The sequence below is a fragment of the Aulonocara stuartgranti genome, assembly GCF_965226115.1.
Source record: "Aulonocara stuartgranti genome assembly, chromosome: 18".
Classification (NCBI taxonomy): Eukaryota; Metazoa; Chordata; class Actinopteri; order Cichliformes; family Cichlidae; genus Aulonocara; species Aulonocara stuartgranti.
In genome coordinates this window covers 33,493,056-33,513,992 of record NC_138954.1, presented here as the reverse complement: position 1 = coordinate 33,513,992, position 20,937 = coordinate 33,493,056, and the positions used below count along the sequence as shown (strand labels likewise).

Below are 20,937 nucleotides of genomic sequence, written 5' to 3'. Positions count from 1 at the left end.
ACAAACATAACATAGTACATGAAAAATTTAAATCTACAGTTCTACTACTTAAGTCCTTCTACTTAAGGTTGGCTCCCCACCCAACATTACACCACTGGGAAGCATATTTACAGCCTGGTTCAACAGCAGTGTTGGGCTCTATGGATAATTTCATACTTCGTAACAGCATAAAGAGATTTTTTTATAACTCATCCTAATTGATTGACAAACAACACAGGCAGCTTCACTTTCACTAATCCAAGTATTCAACTGGACACCTTCATTGTGTTTATGCTATTGTAGCATTTATATTTCTTGTTGTATGGTTCTGCCTGTGTAAGAGGCATGTTTTCGGTTTGGTGAGTGGAATTCCAGGATTTTATTAGTCTGTTGATAATTAGCTAGTTCTCTCTGCAATGCACATGTACAGTGCGGTAATGCTGCTAGATAGCCTAGCTTGCTAGCTTTAGCTGATAAATTGCCATTTCACCCTCTTGTCCAAATGTGGCTCCAAAAACTCTGAATAGTTAAGTAGCTCCAACAGTTTATATAATAGTTTGTGAGCACTTGCTGAGAACAACTTGCAAGTAATTATATGAATTTCAATCAGTGTGCACATGCAAAATCTCTTTAGTAAGCTCTGAAAAATATCTACACAGCCACTTTTTGTAGTATATTCTTTTATTGTTCTCAGAAGTAGCAAAGATCAAAGTGAAAAAGTCGACTTTATGATGCCACATACAATATAGCATGCAGATAGTAGATGGTTGTTTCATGTTTCTGAAATGCTCAAATGGGTCCCCATATCTTTTTTTATTTTGTTGGTTATTTCGTTTTCAGTTTAGCTCAGCGCAAAGGTTCAGCTGAATTCCAGGTATCATCTACAGATCACAGAAGATTAAGAACCGTATGCTCGTCGTTTTACAACAGGCATCAGTGTGTTAATGTGCAGAGACTGAGATACACAGCAGATATTACAGTACATCATTGGATCTAGTAAAGCACATGTAAATGTAAAATACCAATTGGTGTACATTTATATACAGAAGTCAAACACCGTACTGTGCTCTAACGTGAAGCATTTCTGAAATAATTTGCTGCCTATACAAAAATCTACAAGCGCTCATTTTAGTATTCACATACGAGAACTGTTAAAAATCACCTGCTCGTTTATATCTTTTTTCTTTGACATCAACCTTTGACTTGGCCACTACAGTTAAAGTAACAGTAACACCTAAAAATAACTGTAATTAATAAATGGCAAATTAATAGAGGATAAAACTGTAGCTAGTAGCTTTTTCCTGTAAACAGACAATGTCATGATATCAAATCAAAACTAGAGTGCATTCTGACACAACGTGTGTCATCTTATTATATCTGATCTGTGTTAAATCTAATATATATGATCTGTTACAACATTAGTAAGTTATTAGATATTTCACTAGAACTGACACTTAATGGTACCTTTTGATAACAAAATTCTAAAAAAAAAATGATGTTGGCTGATACTAAAAATGACTATCAGATGAAGTCATTCACAGCAGTACTGATACTAACAGAGCAGTTAGGACAGAACTTCATACAGCGTTGCTTTTAAAGATTTCGTCAATAAAACTGTTGTTTTGAAACATTAAATTATTAATGAATTATCATAAATGTTCAATCTGGACCACCTGTTAATGTTAGCTGGTTAACTTTTATCAATGACTAATATTAGCCGTCTGGGTTATCATTAAAGTAGTGAGTAATAATAAAACATTAATGTGAGAGTTGGCATTTGTAACTTGTAGCTAGACGCTATTCATTCACCCTCACAATTAGGTGATTAGCTACAAATATGGAAAGTCACCAGAAGCACAAAATCAGCACAGAATAAGTATTTAAGTATTCGTTTTGCCCGTTAACAGTAAAAGAACTATTTGCTAAAGTTTAATAAACTATTAATTTATAACTTACTAGCAGCAGTTAATACAATACAAACCAAAATACCATATTATAATAACATGAGTCAATTCAAATAAAATAAGAATAAGCTGGCAAGAAACACACCAGATTAGCGCACGTAAAATTAAGATGATTAAACTGCTGTTAAACTACAGCTTAAGTACAGAATGATCATTTTGAAAGTATTCACTGGATTAAATCACATTCAAACTTGAAAACAATGAAGAAGGATAGTTTTGACAGTTTTTATTGGATTTGTACAGATTTTAAATCATGTGTTTTTGATGCTTGTTACACCTTCTGTACTACAGCTTAAATGCAAATAACACTACATTGAGCAGGTTATATCACTAAAACTTTGAATGTTATGTACAGGGCTTTCTCTTGAATGTCTATACTACTAAAATAATTCCGACTATTATCTACACAATTAACCTTTCTAAGTTTTGCTTTTCTAGTAAATCTCTATTTGCCTACATGCAATCTTTCCTTTGTTATAGAAACAGAACTTTATAAGGTACTGCCTTTTCCCAGTATCATGTACGACACATCCTGAAGTATATTGCATGTCTTGAACTCTTCGGCATGTTGGAAAGATGAGAAAACAGACAAAAGGTCTGTAACTACATACTGTGAAGCTGACTTCATCCAAAATACATACATGGAGGAGTAGCAGCTAAAAGCAGAATGCCCCCGATGAATAAGGAACTACACGCGGCTAAGCAGCCAATACCAGAACTATTCACGTCATCAGATACTTGATGTCTAGCACAACTGTTCACCTGCTGCAGGTGCTGCATTCATTCATAATACATTTGGATGAAAACCACTAAAAACTGAAGCAGAAAAATATTCATTTATAACCGTTGCTGGAATGTGCCAGTGAAGGTGAGGCTACAGTGAACTGGACAGACTCTTTTAAGCCAACTTTATATGTAAACTTCATATGAAGTTGACTCCAGATCACAAATCAGGTCCAAGAATCAAGTAATTGCATCTAGGCTTCCTGTAGCCACCGATGGTTGGCGGACAACTTTCCTGTGTTTTCCCAAAACATTTAAAGATTTGGGTACTTTTGGATTTAAGTAGGCACAAAGCAGCTGTTTAAATCTGAAAATGTCCAATCAGAATGAAACCACTTTTTTTCTTTCTAGGTGACTCTGTGGATCAAATTAATGCTTTAAAGAGAAAAAAATCACTTTCCTTCTGTTTCACAGATTTGAAATGATCAAAAAACAAATCGTCTTTCATAATTCCATATCTATGAGCCATGATCAAACAAAACACAAGTAAGTATCATTTACACCATCGCCTGACATCCTACACTCAAATGATTCAATCTGGATAACTGTGGGGTTAGTTGGATTTGAGAGCTGGAGTTGTGTGGATTTTGATGCCCACTAAGTTAAACACACCGGCCTTGATTTGAATATAAAGCTTGTGTTGATGCTAAATTATTCGCTTCACCTAAAATGATGCTTCAGGCCATAAGATCACAATGTAAAGAAAATACTTATTACAACATAGTCTTATATGCAGTGAAGAATGACCAGTAAGAACTGATCAACTTCAAGAAGAAAGATGCTTCTGGTGAAAGCATCAACGACTGCATTATGTTCACTAACTTAAAGTCTTTCAGGTCTAACAAAGGACAGCAAAGAGACGTGGATTCATTTAGGACCTTTTTCTTAGCTGATTTTTAGAGCTGACTTTAGAGACCACTGGATACCGTAATACATGAAATATGTTTAGTTCAGGAGCCATTTAAGTTAAAAAAGTTAATGGCTTTTTCAAATAATGTGGAGCATTTGAGACAACAAATACAAATACTGCAATTTGCAATAGTAAACTGTTGTCGTCTAAATCAAATCTGAAACCTTCAGAGCTCCCTGGGCTCGCCGTAGTCGTTATACATGACAGTGAGCGTCTGCTCATCACATGCCTTTTGTACATCCTGGCCCATGTCTGACCAGTTAAGCCCAAAGACTTTGGTGTCTGTGTAACGACAGGACAGGAACTTGAGGGACATCCTGCGAAGACCGATCTTTGGCTCTTGAAGGAGACCCTTACACCATGGGGAGAGCTCATCAAGCTGCGAGAGGATGAGGCCAGCCTTCCTGTTGGGACAAAGACGATAAAGGATTAAAGTGTGGTTGTGGATGATTTTAAGACATGGACACAAAAAGTATATACTTGACATATGTCAGTAGCCTGCATGTGACGGATGCATCACTAAAAACATGGAGCCACAAGACTGCAATCCAGTTAGTCGGTTTTTAATATCGTTTTTTTCATTTTCCACCTCAAAAAAACAAAAATCAGCAAAATTATAAATGAACCAAGTATTGTTGAACTTACGGAGCTTCTTACTGGCATATTTAGAACGACAAACAGATGAATGATGATTCCTAAACTGATGGTCAGATCAGAAAATCAGAAATGTTAGCTGATTTAGGAAGTTTTATGAGGGCTTGTAGCACTAAGTGGTGGTAGCATGCTAGCCTTTAAAATGCTAAAAGCTTTACTCCAAAATGGTAGGGCTGGAAAGAAAATCAGATAAAATACACTGTATATGAATATTTATTTTACAATAATAATAATAATACATTGTATTTATAGGCGCCTTTAATACCCTCAAGGTCACCTTACGATAAAACAAGAACAATAGCAGCAATAAAATCTAATAAACATGGCAAAATAAAATTTAGACATAAAGTAAAAAACAAACAAACAAACAAAACAAAACCACACAAGCATAAAAGTATAAAAGCTGAGGCAGGTAAAAATGGACTAATACAGACAGATCAGCTGTATGCAATTCTGAATAGATGGGTTTTGAGACGTGATTTAAAAGTGGTGAGAGAGTTTGTGGTCCAGAGATCTGGTGGAAGTGCATCCAAAGTCTCGGGGCGGAGCTACTAAAGGCTCTGAGTCCCGTGGTAGTCAGGCGAGCAGGTGGAACAGACAAGAGGGAAGCTGAAGAAGAGCGGAGTGTACGATGGGGTGAGTATGTATGGAGAAGATCAGGTAAATATGGAGGAGCGAGGTTATGAAGCGCTTTGAAAGTGAGAAGCAGGATCTTGAAATTGACACGGAGGTGAACTGGAAGCTGTTTAAGAACAGGTGTTATATGTTCAGTGGATCCAGTTCTGGAAATAATACGAGCAGCTGTATTTTCAACTAAATGAAAGTTTAGACTTTATTTGAGATATTTGTATTTGTCAACTGGTAATGAACTGTGTAGGAATGCAGTCAGTCAGTCACATTAAAAATAAATAAGCATACACTACTCTCACTCAGTGATGTTTGAAGACATCTCCAAGTCTACAAAGGACATGGCCTGTATTTATATAGTGCTTTACTAGTCCCTAAGGACCCCAAAGCGCTTTACATATCCAGTCATCCACCCATTCACACACACATTCACACACTGGTGATGGCAGCTACATTGTAGCCACACAACCAACCTATAATTACAGAGGTCGGGCACAAGACTGTTAGACACCTGCCTAATACTGTCCAGGGTTAAGGTGTCCTATGGTGCACCGGATTCTGCATCTTGGGGGAAAGGTCTCAACGGACCAGACTCGTTCAGCAGATCCTGCAGATGCTCAGTCAGATTTGGATTTGGGGAGTTTCAGGACTGAACCAACATACTGGGGTCTTGTCATGGTTTTTGAGACTAACATGGATGGTTTTGCACAGGTCATCGTTCTCCCTTTGGGGAGAATCGTTACTATGGGGAGAGGCATGTTCTTGGTTTCGCAACAATTTTTAGGGAGGCGGTTTGTGTCAAAGCAACATCCGCATGTATGCCAAGAGCCAAGGTTTCCCAGCAGAGCAGTGCTTGTAATGAAATTAGAGTTATTTTCTTCACCTGTTACTGATTTTAATATTGGGGCTGATTGATACTGCCTGAAATTGTTTTCAACAGATTACTGCAGCAGCATTCAACCAGCGCTCGAGGCGGCCCAGTCTTTGGTCGTTTTCAAGGGTTTTTTACAAAGTCAAGAAGATAGTCAGCAACCAGAATTGTGGGAACAGCTTGCTGCCAAGGAGCTGAAGGGAAGTGGAACCTTAGTGTTGATGTTCAATCGCCATGAGATGCATTTGACTGTCTGCAGTCCATAAATCACAGTGTGGCTTTGCTGTTATTGTAGAGTGACATCACTGTATCACAGAACCTAAAACCAAAGTCATCCACTCCTGCTTCCTGTCTGAAGCAGCACACAGGGTACCGACACATTCCAGATCTGACCCAAAGCACACAGCGGCTTCTGAAGGTCTGAACCGATGATGGTAAAACTGTGGAAAAATGAATGAATGAAGAAATAAGGGGTAACTAAAGCACCGGTCCTGTTGAAGAAATGCAGTTGATGGACTGCTCTAATACCGTCAAGAGACCGAGGAGAGACTATGAAATGCTCGATCTTGTCCTTTGACCAAACCAGGCCAGCTGAATAATCATCTTCACAAGTAACATGATGCGCAGAGTTCACATAAATACATCTCATTGGGACACAGTGCAATAAATAACCATTAAGCCTGATCAGCCCATTTGGCTGCTGAAGTGAAACCTTGTCAAGTGTTTGTCTAAGGTCAGAAAATGGCAGCGAGAGAAGATTTTGTTCATTCCACGCACAGTTTCTGCTCATTCTTTAGCCAAGGAACCACTTCCATGGCAGACGGTCCCATTATACCAAATCACAAGTCTGCTGGACGTATCGGAGCCACAGCATCACCAGAGCCACAGTGCATTACACTAGTGAACTATACTATTATTGCAGGGGCTTTACCTTACAACATAAAGTACCTTGAGGTGATTACTGTTGTGATTTGGTGCTATATAAATAAAGCTGAGTTGAAAATTGAACTGAACTGCTGACACATGAGAGCTGCAGTCAGTGTGATGAACAAGCACACTTAGAGAGTGTACAAAGAGACAACCAGTCAGAAGTAAGGTGAAATAAATAAGGATTATTTTGCATTGTGGATCATATAAAGCTGCTCTAGTATGGAGTGCAAGAAGAAAAAGTTAAGCTGGATATGTGCCTATAAGACTTCACCACTGAAAAGAATCTCAGGAAACCTTTGTTGCCAAGTTAAAAAATTAAGGATGAATCGACATGAGCCATCAGCCAGACACTGTTGACATAGCAGAAAAACTGCTCATGATGCTTTCTCTCTTCCTTGCTTCTGTCACTGCTGTTATGTCCAGTCTAATATTGATTTGCAAGCTGTGACAGGGTGTGGTTTGTGGCTCAGCTGCAGGGGACGGGTGGAGCAGTGGATTCAGGGTGTGGTGTCAGGGGAGGCTGACCCACACAGCTGCTCTTCATCACCTGATCATGGCTTCCCTGTTTCAGTAGGTTGCCAGGATCTGACAGGAGTGGTGTGTGGTGTGGAGTGAAGAAGGCAGCTGGAAAGCTGCTCCTAGAAAAGCACGAAAACACTGGAAATAAAGATCACTGGACCTGCAATGCTGTGTGCTTTGGGTCCTTTTGTTCCAGTGGTGCCGAAACACAGCAGTGGGAGAGTGGACCCATGACCAACACAGACAATAGTGGAACTGGTGAAAATGGTGGCACAGTTGGCCACCCTGTATTGGGAGCAGGCGGTGGTGCAGCAACAACAACTCGATCAGCTGCAGGACGCTCCACTGGATGGAAGGAGATGACCCCTAGGGCGTGGTGTAGCAGTGGCCTGCTGAGGAGTCGTCTCTGTGGCAACTCCCTTTGCTGTGTGGGGAGGCCCAGGTGGATCGGCTGGGGCTCACCCCGTGAAGACCCGTGCCATAATTTCTGGGGAGATAAGATTGTGCCAGGGGATTGGCCCTTCGCCTACGCCAGACGCCAGCACAATGTGGCGGCTAGGTGACGCCAAAGGGAGAGCCTCGGCTGCTGGATATGATTGTTCTCGAGCAGTTTGTGGAGGGACCTCCAGGAGACATCACAGAGTGGGCCTGCTGCTGCCGGCCGGCCGGCCTGGACATCACTGTGATGCGGTCAGAGGATCACCTATTGGCCAAAAGAGTCTGGGAGGCAGCCGTAACTGGCAGTGGTAAGTCGACCGGTCCCTACTACTCAAATGCAGCTCTGGGCCCCATGACCACCATGGCCTGCTGCTGCAGAGCAGCACCCACCAGCATTGAGTAATTTGGTTGTGAGTAGTGTGTTGTTTTCCCAGCGCCCATGGACACTGCTCCTTACTCACTGGGAGCCACACCAGTGTCAGGGCAGGAGTGCTGGAGGTGAAAGTGCCCAGTGGGACAGGTGCTCTGTGGTGCTGGCCCTTCAATACCCTCCATCAGTCTCAGAGGGACGTACAGCGTGCCACTAAGGTGCTAAGGGGGTATACACCAGGATATGGTGGACTCGGGCTGCACACAGACCCTGGTTCAGCCCAGGCCTTTGCTGGAGGCAGAGTGAAAGCATAATAAAAGCCTTTATTATCATTATACACAGTATAACAAGATTAAAAAGCAGCTCCGTAAAAGTGCATATATGCTAGCATATTTTAAGAAACTATGTAATAAAATAACCATATGAATAATATAAATACACAGTACAAGAGTGACACAGACAGACAGTTTGAGCACTGACAATTTATACACGAGTTCATGCTAGAGTCCAAGGAGCAACGGAATGAGCAGTAGGGGTGGTTTCTGTCTAGAGGTGCAGTGGTCAATGCAGATGTTTCAGTGCAAATTACTTTTGTGCAAAGTTGATTAAGTTGGATTAAATTATTCAATTTTTGTGGTATCTAAGAAATCGGCAGAGGTGGCGTGTAGGACCAAAGGAAACATGACAGGAATCATCAAGCAAAAAAAGCACACTTTGTTATGTTAGTTGCCTTTGCTTAGGCTGCTGCCCCCGCGACCCGGCCCCGGATAAAGCGGATGAAGATGGATGGATGGATGTTATGTTAGTGCCACTGTTGTACAGTTCTAAAGTTCGCTAACATTAGCTAGCATGAGCTGGTTCCACCAGACCAATTAAGGCAGTGAAAGTCCTGAAAAGATTAATGATGTGTTCGTGGTTTCAGCGTTTCATTAGTGAGAGGAAGAATGTGCTCTTTGTTCTTCGAGAAGTTACCTGGTCTCACTTTAAAGATAAACATATCTATTTGCAGTAAATCAAAGGTCCCATGTAAACAAAAGTTAACTGCCATCTGGGTCAAATTTCCTACTTTCTACTAACGTGATGAACAACGCTTTTCTTTACCCTTCGTGAAAACATCTAGATGTGGCTGAGGTGTGCCACACACTGCTACCTACTGACCCATGCACCAATAAGTGCATGTAGCCTAATGGTGCTTTCATTTGTACAGGTAATGCTCAGTTTTTAATGCTTTATCTTGAAGTTTTTAATGCTTTTTATGTTGTAAAAAGTGTTCATAGTTGGTAACGAAGCCTTAGAAAAGTCTTATCAAAACAAAGGTAGCTGTTGTTGTGTCATTTTTAATGATCATGTTCTTTGTTCCCTGATTACCAAGACCTGAGAGAACATTAATGATTGCCTGACAATAACTAATTTGCCTATTTTGCAATTTTTTATTTATTTTCCACAAATATTAGTCTATAATATTATAGTCAAACAATGAAAGTCTCTTCAATGACAAGATTGATGTTGTTGTTGTTGTTAAACGTGATCATGGCAGAAGGCGAAGGCCTTGATCACATGACCTCTGAACCCTGCCCGTTCTTCAGCAATGAGATTCTGCTTTGGGCTTCAGCCTGGTAAACCTCCACGTGCCCGTTTCCTGGGGTACCTAGAACATTTGGTTTTATACGATGCTCAGTTTGGATAGAATTTGTAGTCTGATCTGGATTTCAACTTTGAATAAAACCAACCATTAGGAGCAAACAAGAAAAATGTTTTTTTATTTGTGACTTTTTTCCTCCAGTCTCTGCGGCAAGCTAATATCCACTTGTCAAACTCCCATTCAAATGATAACCCACAAGTCCTTTTTTTCACCGTTTGATTTTGCTGTTAAGCTGCAGTTCACTGCTGTTTTGAATGGACTCGCACGCTGCAATAATACCGATGCGGTGGCCTGTGGATTCTGCTGCATTTCATCTCCCATCTCATGCCAACACCGCATTAACTGCTGTTCTGTAAACATACAGCTCATCACCCTATTTCCTAGTGTGTGTGTGTTCATGTTATTTCTGGAAAAGCAGTGCTCTCTTTACACCACAGCTCCCTTCAAACGGGCAAGACACCATCAGTGTCTGTGTTATTTTTGGCAGATTTTGCAAATCACTTCACATGTAAAGATACATGAGAAGCAACATGTTGCACTTGTACTTTGTATACACTGCTGGACTGTCTTTAAAGCCTAATGTGGACAGCCTTAGTGATGTTGTCTGCAGCTGCAGAGAAATTGTTACTTTAATGATGCCAGCCTTGTTGCACTGCCTCTCAGTAGACAGGCAGCTCTGTGTTGTGCTGGTAGTCCGCAGTTAGACTGCCATTCATAAAGTTTTTCTGAAACCTCTTTATATTCCCAATATTTTGACACACATGTCAGTGGTCTGGGGAAATAGGGGATATTTATTTCAATATTCATAAATGTGGTTTGTTGTGCTTTCATTTTTCAGGAAAGCTGAGGAACATTCCACAGGTTCCAAATAGCAACGGCTGTCACCATAAACTCTTGTGCATCTATAGGGATGGAAAATGGTTTCCACAATACAACGTGAGAGCTGCAAAAAACCGATGCAAACCCCAAACATATGTGTGGTTTTGACCGTGCATATCCAAGCAGGCATACAGACATACACGAATTAGCCACTGGCCTAATATTTGTAAGTCTTTTATTGTGAAAAGGGTGAGGCGGATGGGACTAAAAACCAGTACTGGGATTGGGGTTGAAGGGCGTCAAAGGGCATAGTAGAAATAACGAAAAATTTTAAAATCTGTCCCAAAGATCACCTTTTTTAATAGAATTAGCCAGAGCTTAATTGCTCCCTGGGAGTCCTGTAATGTCCATACACATTGTGCTTTTTCAGCACAAGCCTCAAACTTTCAAACTGACCTGACTTTTCTTTTCTGTGGGATAGATGCTGGTGATGAGAGCTCGCTCTCCGGCTTAAGCCCAGCACTTTTCAGCAGTTTTGCGATGAAGAGTCTTGCCCCACAGTCTGACTGTCAACACAGCGGTTATCCATCCTGAAAAAAGACCTGAACTATGCTGCAACTGTGTGCCATTGGGTGCTGGTATATATATATATATATATACACACACACACACACACACACACACACACACACACACACACACACACACACACACACACAGTGCATAAAAAACCCACAAAACACAAAAACAATTGGCCCCACTTTCCAGAAATGCCTCCCTGCAACTTCTTCCACAATAAAATAAAATAAATAAATAAATAAAGCCATGTTCATGAATCACTGATCTGACACAGAGGGAAATCCAGCAAACATCATAGAGCCACAGGTACAAGGAGACAGAATGGTCCAGTGAGTCATCTAATAGTAGCAGCCCTGCGTGACGTCAACTGGACTTGCAAAAGACTGCGAAGACCAAATTTAGGTCAGATAAGGTTTTTGACCTTTTTGGGGCTAATTCATACTTTTTAAAGTCAATTCTCATAAATTTAGGCTTTAAATGATATCTAACTATCAAGCAGCAAACTTGAAAAAGTGTTGCAACCCCTCATTTCTATAAAGATTTCTTGTAAAATGGGAATTAGCGATTTATGAAAGCATTTGCAAACATATGTGGAAATAGAGCATCTTGAGTTTACACAATTCTAATCTAAGTTAATATTTCATATGACCACGTTTATCCTTCAACACAGTCTGAACTCTCTTCGGACGTTTCTTGAAGTAGTCTTCAGGAAATCATCTCCGGGCTTCTTAAAAGACACTGAAAGCTCTTCTTTGGATGGTGGCTACCTGTTGTTCCATTCTCTGTCTAGATGATCCTGCACTGCTTCAGTCCCGCTTTATTCTTGTTCTTTTGTGCAACAAAAATAAAAGCCCTGTCCATATCATCTCTACCCAAAAGCTGTAGACCACTTCAAAACTCTGAAAACAGCTGATTGTAGCAAGTGCATTAGTTGAATGTTTTTTCTCCTTTCTCTTTGGCTGGCCTGAAGGTAACTGAAGAGCCTTTGTAACAGGATATAATTGCAACTATAATTTAATAAACGAAGTCAGTGAAGTAACGCGTCACATTTAAAATCTAATGTACACGTGGAACAAAAATGCTTTCTCACTGATCTGTCAGAGCTTTTTATCTTTAATACTGAACAACATCAGTATACATTATACATTTAGGGAACATAATGGTCTATTTTTTATTAATTACAGTATCACGTATTACAATGTGAGCAGGCTACAAATGGGAAAAAAAGGTGAAAACGCACAAACTGCTAAAAATACTCTAACTGCAGAGGAACCAGTCAATGGCCCCCTGGGTTGCCTCTGATGCTGCTGATAAGGTTCATGTAATTGGTAAGCAAACTCATAACAATGTGCACTGATACTGATAATGCAATTTTCTATTAAAAGTCTATACCAGAGTGTGTAAATATTTATATATTTCTGTTCATTCTTCAGTATCACAGAAACCAATAAATCACCAGCAGACAAACAGCAAAAAGGCACTTCTGCTTCAAGTGTGTGTGTATTTCCATCCTTGTCTCAACTATAAAAAGTCAGCGAGCAAAGTAAACAGTCTGCGGTGATTATGATTATGATTTCCTGAGAGAAATTCCAACTATAACAATACTTATTATCGCAAGCGCTCTGATTAGAGAGACTGTCAAGGAAAAACAGAAAGAAACTCAACAAAAACGATCAAATATTTTTCAGTTCATCAAAGGGCACCGAGTCCAACCAAGGACACGGTCGGGATGGGAGGATCGAGGATTCCTTTCTTTTCAGCCAAGCCAAAACATCTAGCGTTTTGAAGTCAATAGCCAGGCAGCGTGCCTAACGTGACAGGTGCTCCCCCGGCGATGACAAGGTCTGGCCCTTGGGAGGAGAATTGTCGAGCCTTGGAGAGACAGTCTTTCGGTGAGTTTATGGTTTGAGTTAAAGCATCACGCAATGTTGCATGAAAAAGGCAACACAAATGTCCCGTGGAGAATGCCAAAGGTTCTCGTCAGTGAGATCCGATACGTTTCTAAAAACAGCAGATCTGAATATCTGCCGCCACAAGAAAGATAAAGCCACATTTGTTCATTCATTTGTTTCCAGATATTGCTTACTTGGCTGATACGAGTTTACATTGAGTCAGAGCCTGAGCGGGGCTCTTGTTATCTGTATTTTGACTAGCTAATGAAAATCTCGTTTATTCTGTCCTCATTGTTTGTGACAGGGAAACTGGGGAATTCTCTTCATAACAAGTCGAACTGATCTGGGAAGATGAAAATGTGCGTGGGTATGCATTTGTGGTCTGGGTGTGTGTGAGTTTGTGTCCACCCTGCTGTTTACTCTCAGCAGCACAACAGACCTGAGGTGTTTGGATGGGAGAGCTATATTGTCTCTCAAGTACCACAAAACTGCTGATTTAAGAACAAACCACAACTAAAGAGACTTACAACAAGGGTTTAGGACAGCAAGGACTAATTTCATGGATGTTTATGAGAAATGCCTCCTACCAATTTCTTACCAAGTACCAGGTCAATGCATACAGTGTTAGCTATGCCAATTATTCTGGCATTTTACAGCTTTTTTACTGTAAAACGTCCCAATATTAGTTAGAATATAAGCAATACAATGCCATTCTATGAGGCAGACACATAGGTGCTCAAAAAACAAATAAATAAATAGAAGGAACACTTTTCTGGGATATTGATGTTGTCGCTTTAGAGTGTATCCAGTTCAAGTATCAGTTTCAGCTGCTTTAATGTTATTATAATTAACAACAGGTGCACTAGAGCGGCAACAATGAGACAGCCCCAAAATGAAAGCTTTTAGAGGTGGAGGCTTGCTGACATTTTTTTCCTCCCCGTCTATTCTGACTGAATTTTTGCTAGTTTTGCATTTGGTTAGGGGCAACGCCACTACTGGTAGCATGAGGCGATACTTGGACCCTGCAGAGGTTGCACAGATCGCAATTTGTCCAGGTAGTCCAACACATGCCATTGCCAACAGGTTTTATGTTTTTCCCAGCACAGTCTCTAGACCATGGGGGAGATTCCAGGAGACAGGCAGTTACTCTAGGGTACTCTACTCTAAAGTCTTTAACTCATCAGCAGGACTGGTATCTGCTCCTTTGTGCAATGAGGAAGAGGATGAGCACTGCCAGAGCTACAAAATGACCTCTAGCAGGACACTGGTGTGAATGTGTCTGACCAAACAATCAGAAACAGACTTCTTGAGGGTGGCCTGAGCGCCTGATGTCCTTTAGTGGGCCCTGAGCTCCTTGCCCGGCGTAGTCTGGAGGAGGTAAATCCATGGAGGGACACACAGACCTCTACAGGCTAGACAACGACACCATGACTGCCATTAGGTACCAGGATCTTCTGTCAAACCCTACACTGGTGCAGTGGGTCCTGGGTTCCTCCTGGAGCACAACAATGCCTGGCTTCATATGGTAAGTATTCAGGCAGTTCCCAGGAAGAAGGAATTGATACCACTGACTGGCTCCCACGCTCGTACCACTGGCACATTATGGTTTACAAGCAAATACAAGCAGTATATTAAATGCCCGACCAGAGAGGAGAGGACATTGGACCACTGCTACAGCACGATCAGCGGGGCCTATCGCGCGGTGCCGCGCGCTTCACTCGGACTTTCTGACCACGTCATGATCCACCTGATCCCCGCGTACAGACAGAGGCTGAAGCTCTCCAAACCTGTCGTGAGGACCAAAAAACTGTGGAGCAACGAGGCTGTGGAGGAGCTTCGCACGTGTTTGGAGACCACAGACTGGGACACAATGAAGGCTGCTTCTAACAGCTTGGACGAGTTTACGGACACTGTCACCTCCTATATCCACTTCTGTGAGGACAGCATTGTGCCATCACGCACCAGGGTGAGTTATAACAATGACAAACCCTGGTTTACTCCTAAACTCAAAAAGCTGTGGCTGGAAAAGAGTAAGGCGTTCAGAAGCGGAGACAGGGACTGCTACAGAGAGGCCAGGTACAGGTTCACTAAGGAAGTGGACATTGCCAAACATCAGCACTCTGAGAAGATGCAGCAGCAGATCTCAGAGAATGACTCGGCCTCTGTGTGGAAAGGTTTTAGGAACATTACAAACTACAAGCCTAAAACCCCCACTCCACTGATGACTTGCTCTTGGCCAACACCCTCAACGACTTCTACTGTCGTTTTGACGACCCCAACAATAGAGGCACTTTGGACACTCATTCCCCCACCTCTCCCCCCTCCATAGAGCCATCACCACCTTCAAACTGTTCACCTGCAACACCCGCCCCCTCACCCCACACAAAAGAGGATTTCACACCACCTCCTCCGACCACAACTCTTCATATTCATGAAGCAGATGTGAGGAAGCAGTTTAAGAGTCTGAATGCTCGGAAAGCCCCCGGCCCAGACGGTGTGTCTCCTGCCACCCTCAGACACTGTGCAAACGAGCTGGCCCCAGTGTTTTCTGGCATCTTCAACTCCTCACTGCAGGCATGTCATGTGCCTGCCTGCTTCAAGTCCTCCACCATAATCCCTGTCCCCAAGAAACCTAGTATCACTGGACTAAATGACTACAGACCCGTGGCTCTGACATCTGTGGTCATGAAGTCATTTGAGCGCCTAGTTCTCTCCCATCTCAAGACCCTCACGGCCCCCCTCCTGGACCCCCTGCAGTTTGCATATAGAGCCAACAGGTCTGTAGACGACGCCATCAACATGGCCCTACACTTCATCCTGCAGCATCTGGACTCCCCAGGAACCTACGCCAGGATCCTGTTTGTGGACTTCAGCTCTGCCTTCAACACCATCCTTCCAGACCATCTCCGAGGCAAGCTTTCCCAGATGAATGTGCCTGATCCCATCTGCCGGTGGATCGCTGACTTCCTGACGGACAGGAAGCAGCACGTGAGGCTGGGAAAGAATGTCTCGGACTCCCGGACCATCAGCACCGGCTCCCCTCAGGGCTGTGTTCTTTCTCCTCTGCTCTTCTCCCTGTACACCAACTGCTGCACCTCCACCCACCAGTCTGTCAAGCTAATCAAGTTTGCAGATGACACCACCGTCATTGGGCTCATCTCGGACGGGGACGAGTCTGCCTACAGGAGGGAGGTTGAACGTCTGGTGTCCTGGTGCAGCCACAACAACCTGGTGCTGAATGCCCAGAAGACAGTGGAGATTATTGTGGACTTCAGGAAGCACACAGCCCCACTCCCCCCCATCATCCTGACTGACACCCCCATCACCTCTGTGGACTCATTCCGCTTCCTGGGTACCACCATCACCCAGGACCTGAAGTGGGAGCCCACCATCACCTCCGTCATTAAGAAAGCCCAGCAGAGGATGTACTTCCTGAGGCAGCTGAAGAAATTCAACCTGCCAACACGGACGATGATGCAATTCTACACTGCAATCATCGAGTCCATCCTCACCTCCTCCATCACCGTGTGGTACGCTGGAGCCACTATCAGGGACAAACAGAGACTGCAGCGTGTTGTGCGCTCTGCTGAGAAGGTGATTGGCTGCAGACTCCCATCTCTGCAGGACCTGTACACCTCCAGGACACTGCGGCGTGCAGCCCGGATCTCAGCTGACCCTTCTCACCCTGGACACAGTCTGTTTGACCTGCTCCCCTCAGGCAGGAGGCTCCGGTCCATTCGCACCAGAACCTCTCGCCACAAGAACAGTTTCTTCCCCTCTGCTGTTGGACACATGAACAATAACCACATGACTGTCCCCGCCACTAACACATGACCCTACGCTGTGACCCTACGCTGTGTCACTGCATCATTCCATGTTTGGCACTGATCACCACCTGCACTCATGTATATATCTTTCTACGTAGCACTCATAATTCTTATTCTCATGTATATATCTCATGTATATCTCATGCACATATCTTTCTTTCTACATAGCACTTTAATTCTTATTGTCTGCACTGAAGCACCGCAGCAATTTCCTAATGTTGTAAACCTCAACATCTGGCAATAAACCCATTCTGATTCTGATTCTGATTCTGATTTAGTCTATCCGATGCCACCAGGCTGCACCTCGGACTGTCAAAGAGGTCTGTGATGCCCTGGTCAACATCTGGTAGGAGATCCCTCGGGACACCATCCACCGTCTAATTAGAAGCATGCCCCAGTATTGTCAGGCTAACTGATTACCATTTTGAATTGCTGTAATGAAATTTCAGCAAAATTGACTAGGCTGCTGCATCATTTTTTCACTTTGACTATTGATTACTATTTTCATTTCCATCAAATGTGGCACCAAGAGCTGAATGTAGCCACAGCGATGCCACTAATTGGTTAGTAAAGTCCAACGTTGAAGCCCAGCAGCATTTTTGCAGTTGCCGTCTTGATGTTTTGAAACCTAACGTGATGAGCGAGAGATAAATCTGACTGTGAAACCAACAGTGTTGGGACTAACGCGTTATTAAGTAACGCGTTACAGTAACTACGTTATTATTGTGGTAACGAGCACGGTAACTAGTTATTATGCCAAAATCAGGAACGCGTTACTCGTTACTGGGATTTAGATAGGGTCGTTACTCGTTACTTCGTGTGTTGCGTTTAACTTACCTCGGAAATCGGAACACGAGCCTGGGAATAATGTCACACTCGAGTAAACGGTGTTCTGGTTAGCCTCGTTGGAGAAGTCTGGATTCCAATATGGCGACGCCCTCGAAAACGCTTGTTTTGCTAGCTCTCTACAAAAACAAATTACTACTACACATATGCAGCTCATCTGCAGTCCCGAATTTCTGAGTCCCGAGTACAAAGGAAAGCACCACGACTGCAGTTTCCGTGCTGGACGTAAAAAGGGCATGTGACACTGTGACGTAAGCTACAATCATGGCGGCAGTCGAAGATGGTCCAGGCATGTGTTTTCTCTCCTGGAAATATTCACATTATTTCTCCTTTGTGTTGGAAAAAGACAGGAATATTGTCGTGAACTGTACTCTCTGTGGAGGTTCTAAAACTCTTTCGACATCAAAGACTAGCAATTCTAATCTGATGAAACATCTTCAGAAACAGCATGCATCTACCAACTTAGTTGAAAAAGAACCTGAAGGCAACGTCGGTGACTCTAGCTCCGTTGATGCTATTCCAGCAAAACAACGAAAGCTTGATTTCGGACAGCCTGCTGCACAGTCCATCACCCAGCCCCAGCTACACAGGCTGATTGCCAGGTATGTTGTGGAAGACATGAAACCCATCTCAACGGTTGAGTCCCATGCTTTCAGACAACTGATTAGTCATATACCTGTGCGAGGGAGAGCTGGGAAGGCACCATCCAGAAAGATATTTTCCAGTTTCCTAGACCAAGAATATGCCAACATGGAGTCAGAGCTCAAAAATACACTTGACATGGTAGAATACATCTCCACAACAGCAGACATTTGGACTGTGCATAATAAAAGTTTTCTTGGTGTGACCGCGCATTGGATAAATGCACAAAACATGAAACGTGAGAAAGCAGCGCTGGCATGCAGGCGATTTATGGGTCGACATACGTATGACAGTATTGCATCTGAGCTGGACAACATTAACTCATCTCATGGCCTATCGTTTAAAATCACATCAACTGTAACGGATAATGGCTCCAATTTTGTCAAGGCTTTTAAAGTGTACCAGCCAGCACCTGAGTCAGATGACTCTGAATCTGAGGAGGATGAGGTGACTTTTGTTTCAATTGGGGATGTGCTGCAGAATGCTGCTGATGATGCTGATGATGCAATTTCTTTACCGCCACATCAGAGATGTGCATCGCACACAATGAATCTTATCTCTTGCACTGATGTGGAGAAGTGGCTATTGTCTGAAGCTGCAACAAAAACCATCTACAGAAGTGCCACCACAAAATGTGCAGGGCTGTGGAACAAGGCCAGTCGTTCCACAGTGGCTGCTGAGATTGTGGACGACATTATTGCAAAGAAGCTACTAGTACCTTGCACAACAAGGTGGAACTCGTTCTATTATGCTCTGGAGAGAATTTCAAAGATACCTGTGGTGGAGCTGAACACAATCTCATCCACATTACGGTTGAAATGTTTCAATGAGAGGGAGCATCAGTGTATCAGAGAGTACTGTGCAGTCATGAAACCACTTACTGTGGCACTGGACATTCTTCAAGGAGAAGACCATTGTTTTTATGGCACACTCCTACCCACACTGGAATCGCTAATGACCAAGACTCTGGCTATAAAAAATGGTCTGCAAATTCTTGTTGGGCTACCAGATACAGTTGTCCAGGTAAGAGATGATATTTTCATTTGTGTTTATCTTTAATGAAATTGCTTTTTATATTGTGCTGTGCTGTTCACATGCAAGTGAATGCTGTTACAGTTACAGATACTTAACCCCAATAAATAAATAAAATAAATACAACGTAGTAAAATACACACTATTTACAAATTAAAATACATTCTATATAAAACTACAGCATGCTGTTAATATTTAATTAATTTAATGTTGAAACAATGCATACTTTCTCATGCAAAAATGTTTTTTGCACTTTTACTGTGTCGTTATTACAGGCAGTCAAAACAAGGTTTGCACATGTCCTTGGAAGTGAAGATGCTTTGCTGGCTGCTGTGACACTACCAAAATTTAAGCTTCGTTGGCTACATGACCAGGCGCGGAAGGACCTCGCAAAGGCACGTCTGCTGGTAGAGTGTCGAAAACTTCTCCCTGAGCAAGATCAGCTACAACCAGGTACCAGCGCCACCAACACAACACAGCACGCTGGTTCTAGCAAAGAGGATGAGTTCTTCTCCTTTGAAGAGAATGAGGACATATATGCCACTGCTGAAGGTGAGGTAGCCGAGTACCTCAAATCAGGAGCAACAGGGTTAGACTCTCTGAATCATTTCCCAATGATAAAGAAACTCTCTCTTAAACTTAATGCAGCTACTCCTTCAAGTGCCCCAGTTGAAAGGCTTTTCAGCCTGGGAAACCTGATTCTCACTCCAAAGAGGAACAAGTTGTCTGATCATAAGTTTGAGAAGCTTCTCCTCTTGAGGTACAATCGTTGGTTTGATGGAAACCAAAGTTGAGTAGTGCTCATATGATGATGATGTGTTGCCTTCAGTGGTGCTCTACAAGGTAAAGTAGGGTTATTTCCAAGTGAAACTTGGGCTTCTGAAGCACTTAAAATACCTTTATATTTTATTTATCTACATGGCCTGTATGGAGGCAATATTATTTTGGTTTGACTGTTTATGAAGCTGAAAATAGTTATTATTTATTTTATTTCTGTTTGTGGGGCTGAACATACTTGTAATTCATTTTATTTCTCTTCTCTTTCTCTGAAAATACTTTTATTACTGAACATGAGGTCTCCAGTTGGTGGAATTCAGCAGTTAAGTTTACAAAGTTAAGTTCAGTTAACTTTACAAAGAATGGACAAGCCTCACCGTGTTTATGTTAAATCATTTTTTGCACTACATGTTTTTGCACTTTGATACCTACTTTGATACCTACAGGTCCTAAATTGTCTGAGGTACAGTTTAATGTTGGCACTGCTAAAAGCATACTTTCTGTCCATTTAAATGGCAAAAATAAATATCTTTCAAAAGTTTCAACACACTGTATGTTGTTTTGTGATCCACTGCTTCTTCCTAGTGATACTACGTACAATGATTAGACACTGCTGTAACAACCCGAGAATGATGAGTTTGCATTTGTAGAGGGTTGAAACATTAGAAATAGATTAAAACACACAGATAAAAAAGTGACACATAAAACAAACTTTGTTAATTTCTAATTTAGTTTCATTCATTTCATCATTGACTTGCACTCGAACTACTACACTGCCATTTTAACTATTTTAGGTTCAGGCCATTAGGTGGCACAGTGTACTTGTGGCTGGATAG

General features: G+C 42.3%; 1 protein-coding gene across 7 annotated transcripts in view; it reads right to left on the bottom strand.

Moving 5' to 3' along the window:
- Window positions 1-659: 659 nt before the first annotated feature.
- Window positions 660-20,937, bottom strand: part of astn1 (astrotactin 1) — a 488,070-nt gene continuing 467,792 nt past the window's right edge. For all 7 annotated transcript variants that reach the window (XM_082514225.1, XM_082514227.1, XM_082514228.1 and 4 more), the window contains one exon: window positions 660-4,040. In XM_082514225.1, coding sequence (XP_082370351.1) covers window positions 3,803-4,040 — 238 coding nt within the window. In that variant the 3' untranslated portion in view covers window positions 660-3,802. The remainder of the gene's footprint in view (window positions 4,041-20,937) is intronic.